The 12,577-nt window shown below is 41.1% G+C and overlaps 1 protein-coding gene across 1 annotated transcript in view; it reads left to right on the top strand.

The window, feature by feature from the left end:
- Positions 1 to 1,253: 1,253 nt before the first annotated feature.
- PCOLCE2 (procollagen C-endopeptidase enhancer 2) overlaps positions 1,254 to 12,577 on the top strand; it is a 62,638-nt gene continuing 51,314 nt past the window's right edge. Inside the window, exons 1-2 of the mRNA XM_047873957.1 lie at positions 1,254 to 1,635; positions 2,583 to 2,691. Coding sequence (XP_047729913.1) covers positions 1,553 to 1,635; positions 2,583 to 2,691 — 192 coding nt within the window. The 5' untranslated portion in view covers positions 1,254 to 1,552. The remainder of the gene's footprint in view (positions 1,636 to 2,582; positions 2,692 to 12,577) is intronic.

Genomic DNA, 12,577 nt, shown 5'->3' with positions numbered 1-12,577 from the left:
GTCATATTATTCTCTGTAGCTAGCTTTTACTTATTTTCTTGTTAGGTGTGTTTACATTCTTAACATTGTAAGCTCAGTACTAGAAATGAAGGCTTGATAAGTAATATTTTAATGATTATTATTATTATTTTGCTTAGCAAGGTGAAAATAATTTAGAGGGCAAATGAGGCATCTAAATTCAGCTATATCACTGGTGTTGTATATAAGCCAATTTGACAATAAATTATATTAAAAAATAAATTCAGCTACATCCTTCTTGTGGTGGTATGGTTGTGGAAAATCTTAATGGATCCATTCTGTTCTTGTTTTCTTTTATTAATCCCTAGTTATTGGAAAGTACGTAACAAAATAAAATGTTTAAAATTATTTTTCTCTAATTAAATAAAGGAAAGCCTTGGTTCCTCCACAAGTCTGTAATTATTCTTAGAAAAACAAATTCTCTATGTATCTTAACTGGTCAATGCTACAGAAATAAATTGTTGGAAAAGATCTTTTAAGGACAGAGAGATGCCAGCAAAGAAACACCATTTTCAGAACAGAGCACAGGATGGTGAGATCTGATGATTTGGGTTCTGTCTTCATTATCTGCCATAGGTAATGACGGTTCACTCACAAATCGCTTGGCTGAAAATGCACTTTGAAATCCCAGCACAGAAACTGTCTCCCTATTCTCATACACTAGTAAAAACAGAGAAGAATCTATTGAGAGTGTGTGTTTAAAGTAAGAGGATAAAGGCAGGAGTTAAAATGTGATTGAATCCCTCTTGTGCTTCCCCCCTTTCTGGCCTTAGATCTGGATGCTTGAAGGCAACAGAAATAAAGAGGGAACCCCAGTTTCCCAGCAATCAGCAAGCGCTAACATCTTTTTTTTTTTTTTTTTTTTTTAATAAGCAACTAGGGAATAACACTCCACAGAGGAAGCCATGACCCCCTCTCTGTTTATCATCTGTGGATCCCGAGGCCACGTCCCGCTAGGGTACCACTCGGCAGGGGGTTCCCCTGTCCTCCTTCTTCCCAAGGCCCTGCGAGCGGGATGTCACAGGGGCCGTGTGTCCTGGGGTGTCAGGGAGGAGACGCCCGCCCTGCCCCAGGAGAGGAGGCGGCTTGCCCTCGGAGCCGCCCCCTCCCGCCGCCGGAGAACAAACGGGATATTCAGCAGTGGCCTGTGGCTGCCAGAGCAACTCCTCTGGGGAAATTAAGCGTCGAGTCAGCCTGCACCGTAATCGTCTTTAAAAGCACCCCCACCCGCCTGCCGAGCACACCCGGATACCTGGGCTGCCCCGCGGCTGCGTGTCTGTGTGTGTGTGCGCGCGCGCGCGTGAGAGAGAGAGAGAGAGAGAGAGAGAGAGAGAGAGAGAGAGAGAGAGAGGTGGGGGGGAGAGAGAGAGAGAGAAAGAAAGGCGGGGGGAGCAGCAGCCGGGGCGTGTGCGGCGTGCGAGCCTGTGTTTCTGCCCGAGTGTGCCGGAGTGTGAGCCTGGGGGGTGGTGCGAGCCGGTGTGTGTACCGGCGTGCGCGCCGGGGTGGGAACGAGCCGCGTGCGTCTACACCGGCCATGAGGGGCGCGGGCGCCTGGGCCGCGCTCTGCCTGTTGCTGGCCGCCGCCGCGCAGCTGTCGCGGCAGCAGCCCCCGGAGAGGTAACGCGACCCCCACCCGGGCTCCCTCCCTTCCTACCTTCCTCCCGCTTTCCTGCAGCCAAGCCCGCAGCTTCCCTGCAGCCGCGTCGGGGCGCCCAGAGAACCAGCGCTCGACCCCGCGCTCACCCGGGCTCTGGCGTCCCCCGCCCCGCGCCGGCTGTCCCCGGGCCGGGTCCCGAGCCCCCCAGCTCCGCCTGCCCCCGGTCCTGCCGCTGGCCGGGCCACCACGTGGCGGGGGCTGGAGCTGACCTGCGCCTCTTCTTCCCTAGTGCTTATGCGGGCGGAGGGAGGCACTGGGGCCCAAGTCTGTGGACTTTGCTTTTTTACTTCTGTTTTCCTCTCCCGGGCGGCTTGGCCCAGAGACATGAAGCCTTGGGGAAAACGAGTCGCGCGGCGCGCGCGGGCCACCGCACGCCACCTCCATCAGAAAGTTAACTCTTCGCCACCTCCATCAGAGCTGAGGGAGGGCCCTGGTCCTGGACTGGGGGACCCACTTTTGGCATCCCCTCTTCCACCTCCATCACCAGCCATCTCCGTTTGTAAATGGGAGGCCCTGCCAATGGTCAATGAAATTCAGAAAAGGAGAGAAGTAGGCATCTCTCCACATCTAGGAAATTAAAACTTTTTAATGTTAACCAATTGCTTGTTTATCCATTTACCATTTTCCTATAAGCTCTTACCACTATGTGGAGGATTTGCTATGGATGGATGGATAAATAGATGTTGTGTTACTAGGATGGAGACAGATGGCAACTGGACTGAATGTTTTATTAGGCTATATTTTAAATATTCTAAAAGCTAGCAAGTATTTCAAATCCCGTATATAGTGCAGGCATTTATTAATCAATATTAACTTTATCCATATTTAATAGGCTACACCTTTCTGAAGTTGACATTGGATTGTTAGACCCACTTTCAAATTAAGTGTCCTTCTTTTATTTTCCCAGACCTGTTTTCACATGTGGCGGCATTCTTACTGGAGAGTCTGGATTTATTGGCAGCGAAGGTTTTCCTGGAGTGTACCCTCCAAATAGCAAATGTACTTGGAAAATCACAGTAAGCATTTTTTTTAAGGGTATTCTCCTGGAAGTGGGTATTGGAAACAGTGGAAGGCTGCTGCATTTTTCCTCTGGCGTAAGGATCTAGGTAAGGGGCGAGTGCCTGAAATAGTGAAATGTTGGATTTACCTCAACTATGTGGGAGATTTTTATTAATAGAACTAGTGGCATCCTGTGTTAATGATTAGAAAGGGCACAAGATAACTGTTGAAGGAATAAATTCTTAAAGCAGATGTGTTTCTGAAAACTCATCCTGACTCAGTTGAGTTTCATAGATTGAAAATTAAGGCTGTTTTCAAAGGCCTGTTGTAATGACTTTTGGAATCCATTTGTTGCCTGTACCCTGCATAAATGTCTCCTAGTGGAGAACGTAAGATCAAAGGTAATGCTCATCCCTGACTACTTTATATCCATTATGAGTAAAAGGGAAAAGAAAATGAAAAAAAAAATCCCACTTAATGTTCCTTATTTAAAACCACCACTAATGGCAATCTGAGAATAGAGAATAATAATAATTGTGGAATAGGGCAGTAAAGTCTAAATATCAAACAAAGGCTAATAAAATGCCCATGCTGGTTAGTAATGGCATAGATTATGCCAAGTCAAGATAAGCAGTCAGATTTCCAGACAGCCATCTTAAAAAAAAATAGTCTGGATTTAGAATCAGCTAGATTGAGTCATCTTTCCAGTCAGTATGATGGTGAGTCTTTTTCATTTTTTCGTTGTTGGGAAGTTGTTTAGTAATTGAACACATTGGTTCACTGAGACCTTTATTCAGTCAGATTGTGCCACAGGCTGATTATAATTTTTAAAGTAGCTCCCTCTTACTGAGCACTTACTGTTTCCTAGACACTATGCCAAGTAGTTAACTCACATACTCTCACTGAATCCTTGAAATCACTCTGAAAAGTAACTCTTCTGTACCCATTTTATAGATAGGAAACTGAGGCCTAGAACAATTATATAAGTTGACTTGATCAAACATTTGGTAAGTTCAGCTTTGCATAAAGTGAAACCTATTTTGTAATGGGGCATTTTTAACAAGGTCGTTTGACAGGCAATATGAGGGGTCCACTGCCTTGATATAAAACTTGGCTCCTGTATGTGTTGATGCTCCCGTATAAAATATTGACTGTCTGATGAACTGGTACATATTTCATTATGTTACTGCAACACATGGGGCCAGGAGAGAATGAGTCATAAGAAGTAGCTTTGAAATAGTGATATTAGTGTGAGCGTGAATAAGGCTTCAAAATAAACACGGAACTTGGTTTTCATATTATAGTTGTGTTTCAGTTGTAATTTAATGGCTTTAAGTTATACATGATCCAAGGAAATTAATGGCCGGGAGGCATCATGTGCCTAACAAGTAGAAATTTATGGTTGGCTATATATGGGGTATTATGGGCATAGTTGGTATGGCATCAAATGTCGATGGGAGGAGGGTGTCCAGTGAAAGTTTTCCTTGGTAAAGCAGTGGTGTGCTTCAGCAGAGGCCTGACTACCATATTCTTACGTGGGAGGAGGGGAAGTATAATGGATGTTCTGTTTGGATGCAATGTAAAAGTTAGGTGTATGGGCCCACCAGTCAGTCTTCCCTGGATTCACATTGTCATTCTATCACTGATAAATTGTGTGACCAGGATTTATCTTTCTTAAACCTCGGGATTGTAGGGCACCTGGGTGACTCTGTGCGTTAATTGCCTGACTTCGGCTCTGCTCATGATCTCAAAGTTCATGAGATCGAGCTATGTGTTATCGGGCTCTGTGCTGACAGCTCAGAGCCTGGAGCCTGCTTTGGATTCTGTGTCTCCCTCTCTCTCTCTGTCCCTCCCCAACTCACACTCTGTCTCTCAAAAAATAAATGAACATTAAAAAAAAAAACCCAAACACCTCAGGATTGTTGTGAAATTAAAACCAATTAGTGCACGTAAAGGCCTTTGGCTCAGTGCCTGAGACATAATAAGTGCTTAATAAATGTTACCAATCACTGTTATCATTTTCATTATCATTATTGTTTGGTATTGACTTCTCCTTCCTTCTGACTTATAGTCGATATGGCAGATCACTCTTACCCACTTACTTCATTGATTAAGCTGGGCTTGGCATCAGCTCAAAACAACTCAGACTTCTATGGAACAATCTACTATATCTATATATCTATATCTATATCTATATCTATATCTATATCTATATCTATATCTATATCTATATCTATATCTATATCTATATATCTTTATCTAGGAAGACCTTATTTCTGCGGTTGGGTTCTATAATCATACTGAAGGTATTCTGTGTGAGTCAGGACTAGGTTAGCTTCCAGTAACAGAGACCCCTAATAACAAAGGCTCAAACAGAAGTTTGGTTCTCTCTCACATAAAGGAATCTAGAGGTAGGCAATGCAAGGTTGGTGTGGCGGCTTCAAACCTTTAGGCACTCAGTATCTTTGTCTCTCCCTGTTAGGCCATACTTAGATGCGTGTTCAAGTTCCAGCCATCATGTTTCTGTTCTAGCCAAAATGAAGAAAAACAAGGGCATCTATCCTCCCTTTAAGGACATTGTGCATAATTACATGCAGCTCTCCTCTTACATCTCATTGGCTGGTTTTTAGTTACATGGCACTTCTAGCTGCAAGAGAACTGAGAAATGAAGTCTTCATTTCAGGCATCCAGGTGCTCTGCTAAAATTCAAAAGTTTTCTTTTGAGTAAAAGTTTTCTATCAACTGTGGAAAGAAGGGAAAACAAGCAGACGACAAGCAGTCTCTGTGACATATTTATTTGTGGTTTTCTCAGGCTGCCTGAACTCATGTTCATGAAGTTGACTAACAAATGCCAGCCTTTTTTGGTGGAAGAAAAAAAAAAAAGAAAGAAATTTTTTTTAGAAAGTATAGGTAATGTAGAAAAAAGGATTACACAACTTGATTTTCTACTTAAAAAAAGCTTAATAGTTTTCACTCTTAGCCAGTTGAGTTTATTCTATTCCAAGGAGCCTGTGTCTTTTGTGTTTGCATATGAGTAGCTACCAAGAACTTCCAGAGAAGCCCAGGACATTCTCCTGGTTATAATTACTGCCTCTGCTATTCCCAAAGGCCCTGAGTACTCTCAAGGTCTTAGTTTGACATTTTTATTTCTTCATATTTCACAGAGAATAGCACTAATTCATTTGTAAAAATCTTCTCAGTTCTTCTTCACAGTCCTCTAGTTTGTCGGAGTAGCAGAAGAGGACTTCGAGCTCCTGTACATCCTAGGGAACATAAAAAGAGGAGGACCGTGATAGTGCTAAAATTAGTAATCCTGAGGTCTCTCATTCATTCAACAGATGTGTTTTGAGTGCTGGATACTATGTGGATTATGGCAGCAAACAATGCAGTCAAACTCCTTGCCCTTCCTCATGCAGCTAGCATTCTAGTTTGGAGAGATGAGCAATTAATATTTAAATAAACAAGTAAATAATAAGATATTAAGTAGTGAGAAATACATTGTAAATATAAAATAGAGGTGCCTGGGTGCTCAGTCAGTTGAGCATCTGAACTCTTGATTTTGGCACGGGTCATGATCTCACGGTGAGATAGACCCCCTTTGTGTCGGGCTCTCTGCTGAGCTTGGAGCCTGCTTGTGATTCTCTGTCTCTCTCTCTCTGTCCCTCTTCCCCTCTTGCACGTACTTTCTCTTTCTCACTCTCTCTCTAAAATTAAAAAAAAAAAGATACTACTCCACATCCATTAGGATGGCTATTATAAAAAAATAGAAAATAGCAAGTCTTGTTGGCAAGATGTAGAGAAATTGGAACCTTTGTGCATTGGTGGTGGGGATGTAAAATGATGCAGCTGCTGTGGAAAACAGTATGGCACTTTCTCAAAAAATTAAACCTAAAAAAAAGCAGAATGAAACCTATAAATACAGAGAACACACTGATGGTTGCCAGAGGGGAGGTGGGTGGAGGGATGGGCAAAATGGGTGAAGGCGAGTGGGGGATACAGGCTTCCAGTTATGGAATACATAAGTCATGGGGATGAAAGGTACCACATAGGGAATACAGTCAGTGGTACTGTAATAACACTGTATGGTGACAGATGGTAGCTATACTTGTGAGCACAGCATAGGGTGTAGAGTTGTCCAGTCACTATGTTGTACACTTGAAACTAATGTAACATTTGGGTGTCATTGATACTTCCATAAAAAAGAAAAACAAACATAGAATTATCATATTATCTAGCAATTCCATTTCTGGGTATATACCCCAAAGAAGTGCAAGCAGGGACTTGAGCAGATACCTATATATCCATGTTCATGGCAGTATTATTCGCAGTAGCCAAAAGGTGGGAGTAATCCAAGTATCTATCCACAGATGAACAAATAAGTAAAATGTGGTGTAAACATACAAAGGAACACTATTCAGCCTTAAAAAGGGAATTCTGACACATGCCACAATATGGATGAACCTTGAAGACATTGTGCTAAGTTAAGTAAACCATCACAAAAGAACAAATAGTGCATGATTCTGTTTATATGAGGTATCTAGAGTAGTCAAATTCATAGAGTCAGAATGGTGGTTCTCAGGGGCTGCTGGGTGGGGAGTTAATGTTTAATGGGTACAGAGTTTCACTTAGGGAAGATGAAAAAGTTTTGGAGATGGATGGTGGTGGCGATGGTTGCGCAACAATGAAAGGTCATTCTGGCTGCTGTATAGAATGAGTCGTAGGGAGTTAAGAATGGAACAGGGAGACCAATTAGGAAGCTAATATGGCATCTAGGAGAGAGGAGATAGTGGACTAGACAAGGGTGGTAACAAAGAAGATGAAACATGGACTCTTCTGCCTAAAGCAGTTGGCTTAGCAGTTCTGAATGCAGTTAGGATGTAGTGGCACCAGCCAAGAGGCTGGATATACCAGGCTCAGGACCCTTGCTTGGCAGCTGCTCCAGACAGGGCTGAGCTCTGGTGTGGCCTCAGGGAAGGCGGTCTGTTAAAGGCTTTCCCAAAGCCGGAGGAGGATCAGTCCATTTTCCTGCTCCTGCAGTCAGTAAACCAAGAACGGAGTTTCTACTGGCTAATTCAATATAAATTTTATTAAAAGGGGCACCTGGGTGGCTCAGTTGGTTAAGCATCCAACTCTTGATTTTGGCTCAGGTTGTGATCTCACGGTTTGTGAGATCGAGCCCCTCATTGGGTTCTTCGCTGACGGTATTGAGCCTACTTGGGATTCTCTTTCTCCCTCTCTATGCCCACCCCCCTGCTCATGTGTGTGTGCATGTGCATACCCCCTCTCTCTCAAAATAAATAAACTTTAAAAAAATTAAAAAAATAAATTTATTGAAACATCACAGAGATGCCTCAAAATGGGAGTCTCAAGAGTGGTCCTAAAAGTCTAGTTCCTATAGTTGAAGAGGAATATTCTGCTTCTTGCTCCTTACTTTCCTCTCATCGTGGTTCTTCCAGACTGGAGATGTGTTCCCGCAAAGTGGCTCTCCCCACCAAATCGTTTTCATTGAACAACATCTTAGTAGGAGATTGAAGAGAGTCTAATGGTAGTATCTGTTTACTTTAAGAAAGTTGAATACTGCCTGTCACAACCAAACTTTCTAGCCAATTGTAATAGACTTTACAGTATGGAAATACAGCTTACAGATTAGAGATTTAGATTTGTCCTTAAATTATAGTACTTTAAAATTTTCATAGCTAGTTCTTGGATAGCTGCACTGTCCCAAACACTGTCTACATTGGCTATTTAAGTTAATTAGCCAAATTAATTTAAAAATTCAGTATCTAAATCACATTAGCCATATTTTTTTTTTGTTTATTTTATCTTGAGAGACAGAGAGAGAGAGAGAGAGAGAGAGAGAGAGAGAGAGAGAATCCCAAGCAGGCTACACGCTGACAGCTCAGAACCCAACCCAACACTCAATCCCACAACCCTGGGATCATGACCTGAGCCAAAACCAAGAGTTGAACGCTTAACTGACTGAGCCACCCAGGTGCCCCCACATTAGCCATATTTCAATTGTTCAGTAGCCACATATAGATAGTGGCTACCATATTGAGCAGTATATAATACGAATATTTCCCTCAACACAAAAACTTCTTTGGATAGTGAGGTTAATTTTACTCACGTAAAGGTATGTTCAGGACAGGGGTGCTCCGTGCTGCTTCGTTGTGCTTCTGCTTTGCAAGTGGAGAAGCTGACACTTGTTCTATGGAGAGTTGAAATTGTGACTGGAACTCAAGCCTCTTGACTCAGCTGCATCTTTCTGGCTGCAACTCTTGGTGACCTCAACTAGTCTTAGGTTTTACTAATTAATCTTACTGAATATGTTCTCAAAAATGTACAGTTAGAGATTAAGCCAGAGAATTAGAGGGTTATGAAATTGTTAAATATTTTGTAATCCGTGATGGGGTAGAAGGTTTCTTAGTTTCCTGTGAGAGTTGATTTTTGGAACTGGAAGTTAAGGGGCATCTGTATAAAAAAATACTTATTTGACATAGGTGGTGGGGACAGGAGTTAAGTAGGATTTGAGAGCTAATGTACATAAAACTTTGGAAAATGGTGGTTGGTTCTTCTAAGGAGGTTTGGGTTGAGACAAAGTTCAGCTGAATTGATTTAAGGATGAGAACCAGTAACTCCACCTGTAGCCAGCCCTGTAACAGGAAACAAAGCTCTGAGTATTAACACTACACGGACCCTCTATCGCAGTGGTCCTCCTGCTAGGTGCATGTGTGCATCGGGATCAGACGGTGCGGGAGAAAGTAAGAGATCTCTGAGATCCCTAAACGAAGCAGAAAAGAGTGGACCATTGTGAACAAGAACACAGCCCGTGTGATGAAGTTCACTGCTGCGTTGACAAGACATTTTTGAAGAGCGCACCAGGTATGGTGCTAGAGATATACAGATGAATATGTATGAGATGCAAACGTGGGGGGGCTGCCTGTGAAGACGTGTTCCCCAGGCTCCGAGTGGGAGTGAGGCTCCACAGGTAGCTCTGACACAAAAATCTCCATTCCGTTAATGGTTTCATTATAAATTCATTGCAAACTTGGCAAATCACCAATACTTTTTCTGTTCCTTGATCTTTTCATCCATAACTTGTTCATTTTATAATCCCATAGTAGAGTTACAGATTCATACTGATGGTTTGACACAGTTTTTGAATTAAAAAAAATAGACGTTAATAGCAAAATAATACCTTGTGAAAGCAACTATTCAGAGTTTGACTTGGGCTACATATGTTATGGCTGGTTAAGTGGAACCAGCTGAATCTTTGTTTATAGCAACTATGCAAATTAGAGGAAACTGGAAGCCTAGAACCTTCTGGGAAATCTCCTTGAATAGATATGTAGGAATTGTTATTTTAAATTGGTTCCCAAAGTTAAAACTAAATGTGGCATCTGAGTGTGTTAGGCAGTTGCCGTCCTTATCTAACAGAAACAGCAGTTGGTATGTAGATACAGGTGAAAATGATTTGTGCTTAGATTTAAAGCTGGGCATGATTTACAAAAGTTTTTAAAATCAGATACTTCATATTATGTTGTCCTGTTGTTATAAATCAGCATTAGAATTCCAAAGTACTTATTTATTATTTATATCTCTTCTTTATTTCCAATTTTAGTATACGTGCTGCCAACGGAACACTTTTCTTTATTTCAAAAAAAAATTTTTTAAGGTATTGAAATTAGCCAATTATTGAAGGTTTCAGTTATTATTTTCAGCAGAAATCTGGCTTGGGAAAAATCAGCAAACGTTTGAGGAGTTTAAAATTTGGCAGTGGAGGTTCCTTTAACTCTGAATTAAATAATGTGGGAGTGTCAGAAGGTCACAGACCTTTGCCAGAAATGGGAGAACAATTATAGCAATGAATAGAATCACTTCCATTTAAACTAGAAGTGTGTGGCAAAATTTTCTTTAGCTAATTCATGCAGAAGAAAAAGCATAAATCATATGTTGAAGATCTTCAGGCTCCCAGGTAATCCGTGTACGGTCATTTTGATAACTATTCTTTCTTTTGAACTGGAATTAAATATACTGATGTGGAAATGGTGGGGTTCGGAGCAAATAGTCAAGAAAAAATTTTTGAGATGTCTTTGGTGCAAAAAGGTGGTTTTATTAAAGCACGGGGACAGACCTTGCACAGAAAGAGCTGCACTGGCGTAGTGACAGGTGACTGATTATATACTTTCATGTTGGGAGGGTGTTAGGGATAGCATAGGTCTCTAAGGAATTTGGAAGCAAGATTTCCAGGACCTTGAGGGGCTAGTTGTCAGGAAAAGGTCATTTACTACTGTCTAGTAAAAGCCTAGTCATGAGACCCTTCAGATGTGTATCAGTGGGCCATATGCTTGGAGGATGATTGCTAAACTCTGTCCTGGGGGTAGAGATAAAGGAAGTTTCCAAAGGAATTTTTATATGTTAACGTAGATTTACAGGATCCCGGGGGTCGGGATAATGTTAAGCTAAGATTGCCTTTTGCCTTTAGCAAAGTGTCATCATCGAGGTGGTTGAGTTCCTAGAGGAAGGTCACTCTGACTGTCTCAAGGACTTGTCAATGGGCTATAAGTTATAAGGAAATTTAATTTATTCCTTTTGCCTTTGATCAATACTAGTTATTTTATAGATTGTAGATATAAAATAATAATTTGTGGTTTTCAGCATACCTTCAAATACATTGTATCATTGTATTTCATTCCCATCCAATTCTGTGATGTCAGTGGCATACATATCAGTATGCCCATTTCACATGTAGGGAAACTGAGGTCTAAAGAACTCCTAACTTGGCAGTATTGTCATTCCTGCACAGGTATGAAAAGACTAGCACAAAATTTTTCAGCTTACTAATACAAAGGCACTATCACAAGCTTACTTAACAAATAAATTAACATTCACCTGATGCTTATTAAGTATCTGCTGTGAACTAAGCCTTGGTTGGGCCCTGGGGTAAAAAAGGCAAGGCAAAGTTTCTGTCCTCAAGGAGTTTATAAACTGGTGGGGAGTTAGAGAAAACCGGTAGCAGTTATGTGTGTAAATAGCTACGATGCTCACTGTAAGTAGTTTTAAGTATTGATAATGTGGAATAAGTCTTATTTACATTTTTAAAAGATTATTGAATGTCTTAGATTATTATTGCTTTATGCAAAGAGTGAAAGATGTTAGGACCCATTTTATATCTGTGCTACTCTAAGACTTGAGAAATTGGTACTGTGTCCTTTGTTTGACATCATAGGGGCCCTTTTACAACACCTGCTTTATAGTTTCAAATATGTCTGATAAATAATCATATAAAGACATTCCTATACCATTGTCTTGGGGGTAGTTTTGCTAACTACATTTTAATGTGTTAAAGTCATCATACTGAATCTATCCTCCAAAAGCCTGATTAAATTTAAATGGATTTCACATTTTTAAAGAAATGATAGGTTAAAAATGTAGTTGGGATTTATATTTTCCCAATAACCTGCATATGGCTTCGTGAGAAGAAAGTCAGCAGTGGTGGGGCATGGGGTTGTGTGAAAATTGAAACAAATAATGATGTTCTACTAAGATCAGTGCTGGGTATATAATTTGAGAAAACAAATAGTGAATTTAGACAGGAACTCAACATTTAAGTCACTTAATTATACCTAAGAGTATAGCAAGAGGTTCTAAAATTGCTTTAACTATTATTTGCCTGGCATAACCACAGCAGGACAGATAGGGGAATGGAATTTTGGCCTTGAGCACGTATTTCCTGGCTTTAAACTACATGTGGAATTTAGAATTATATAGAGACTTAAATTCCAATCTTAACTATGGGTTTTTTTTTTTTTTTTTTATGTACGCATATATTTGTTGGACTAGGCCTGGTTATTTCAGCTGCCTTGAATAGTAATTTAACCTGGTGCTTGACTTAATATTATT

Source organism: Prionailurus viverrinus, chromosome C2, assembly GCF_022837055.1.
Source record: "Prionailurus viverrinus isolate Anna chromosome C2, UM_Priviv_1.0, whole genome shotgun sequence".
NCBI classification, from domain to species: Eukaryota; Metazoa; Chordata; class Mammalia; order Carnivora; family Felidae; genus Prionailurus; species Prionailurus viverrinus.
Note: the sequence above shows the minus strand (reverse complement) of the source record. Positions and strands in the feature narration are given on the sequence as shown.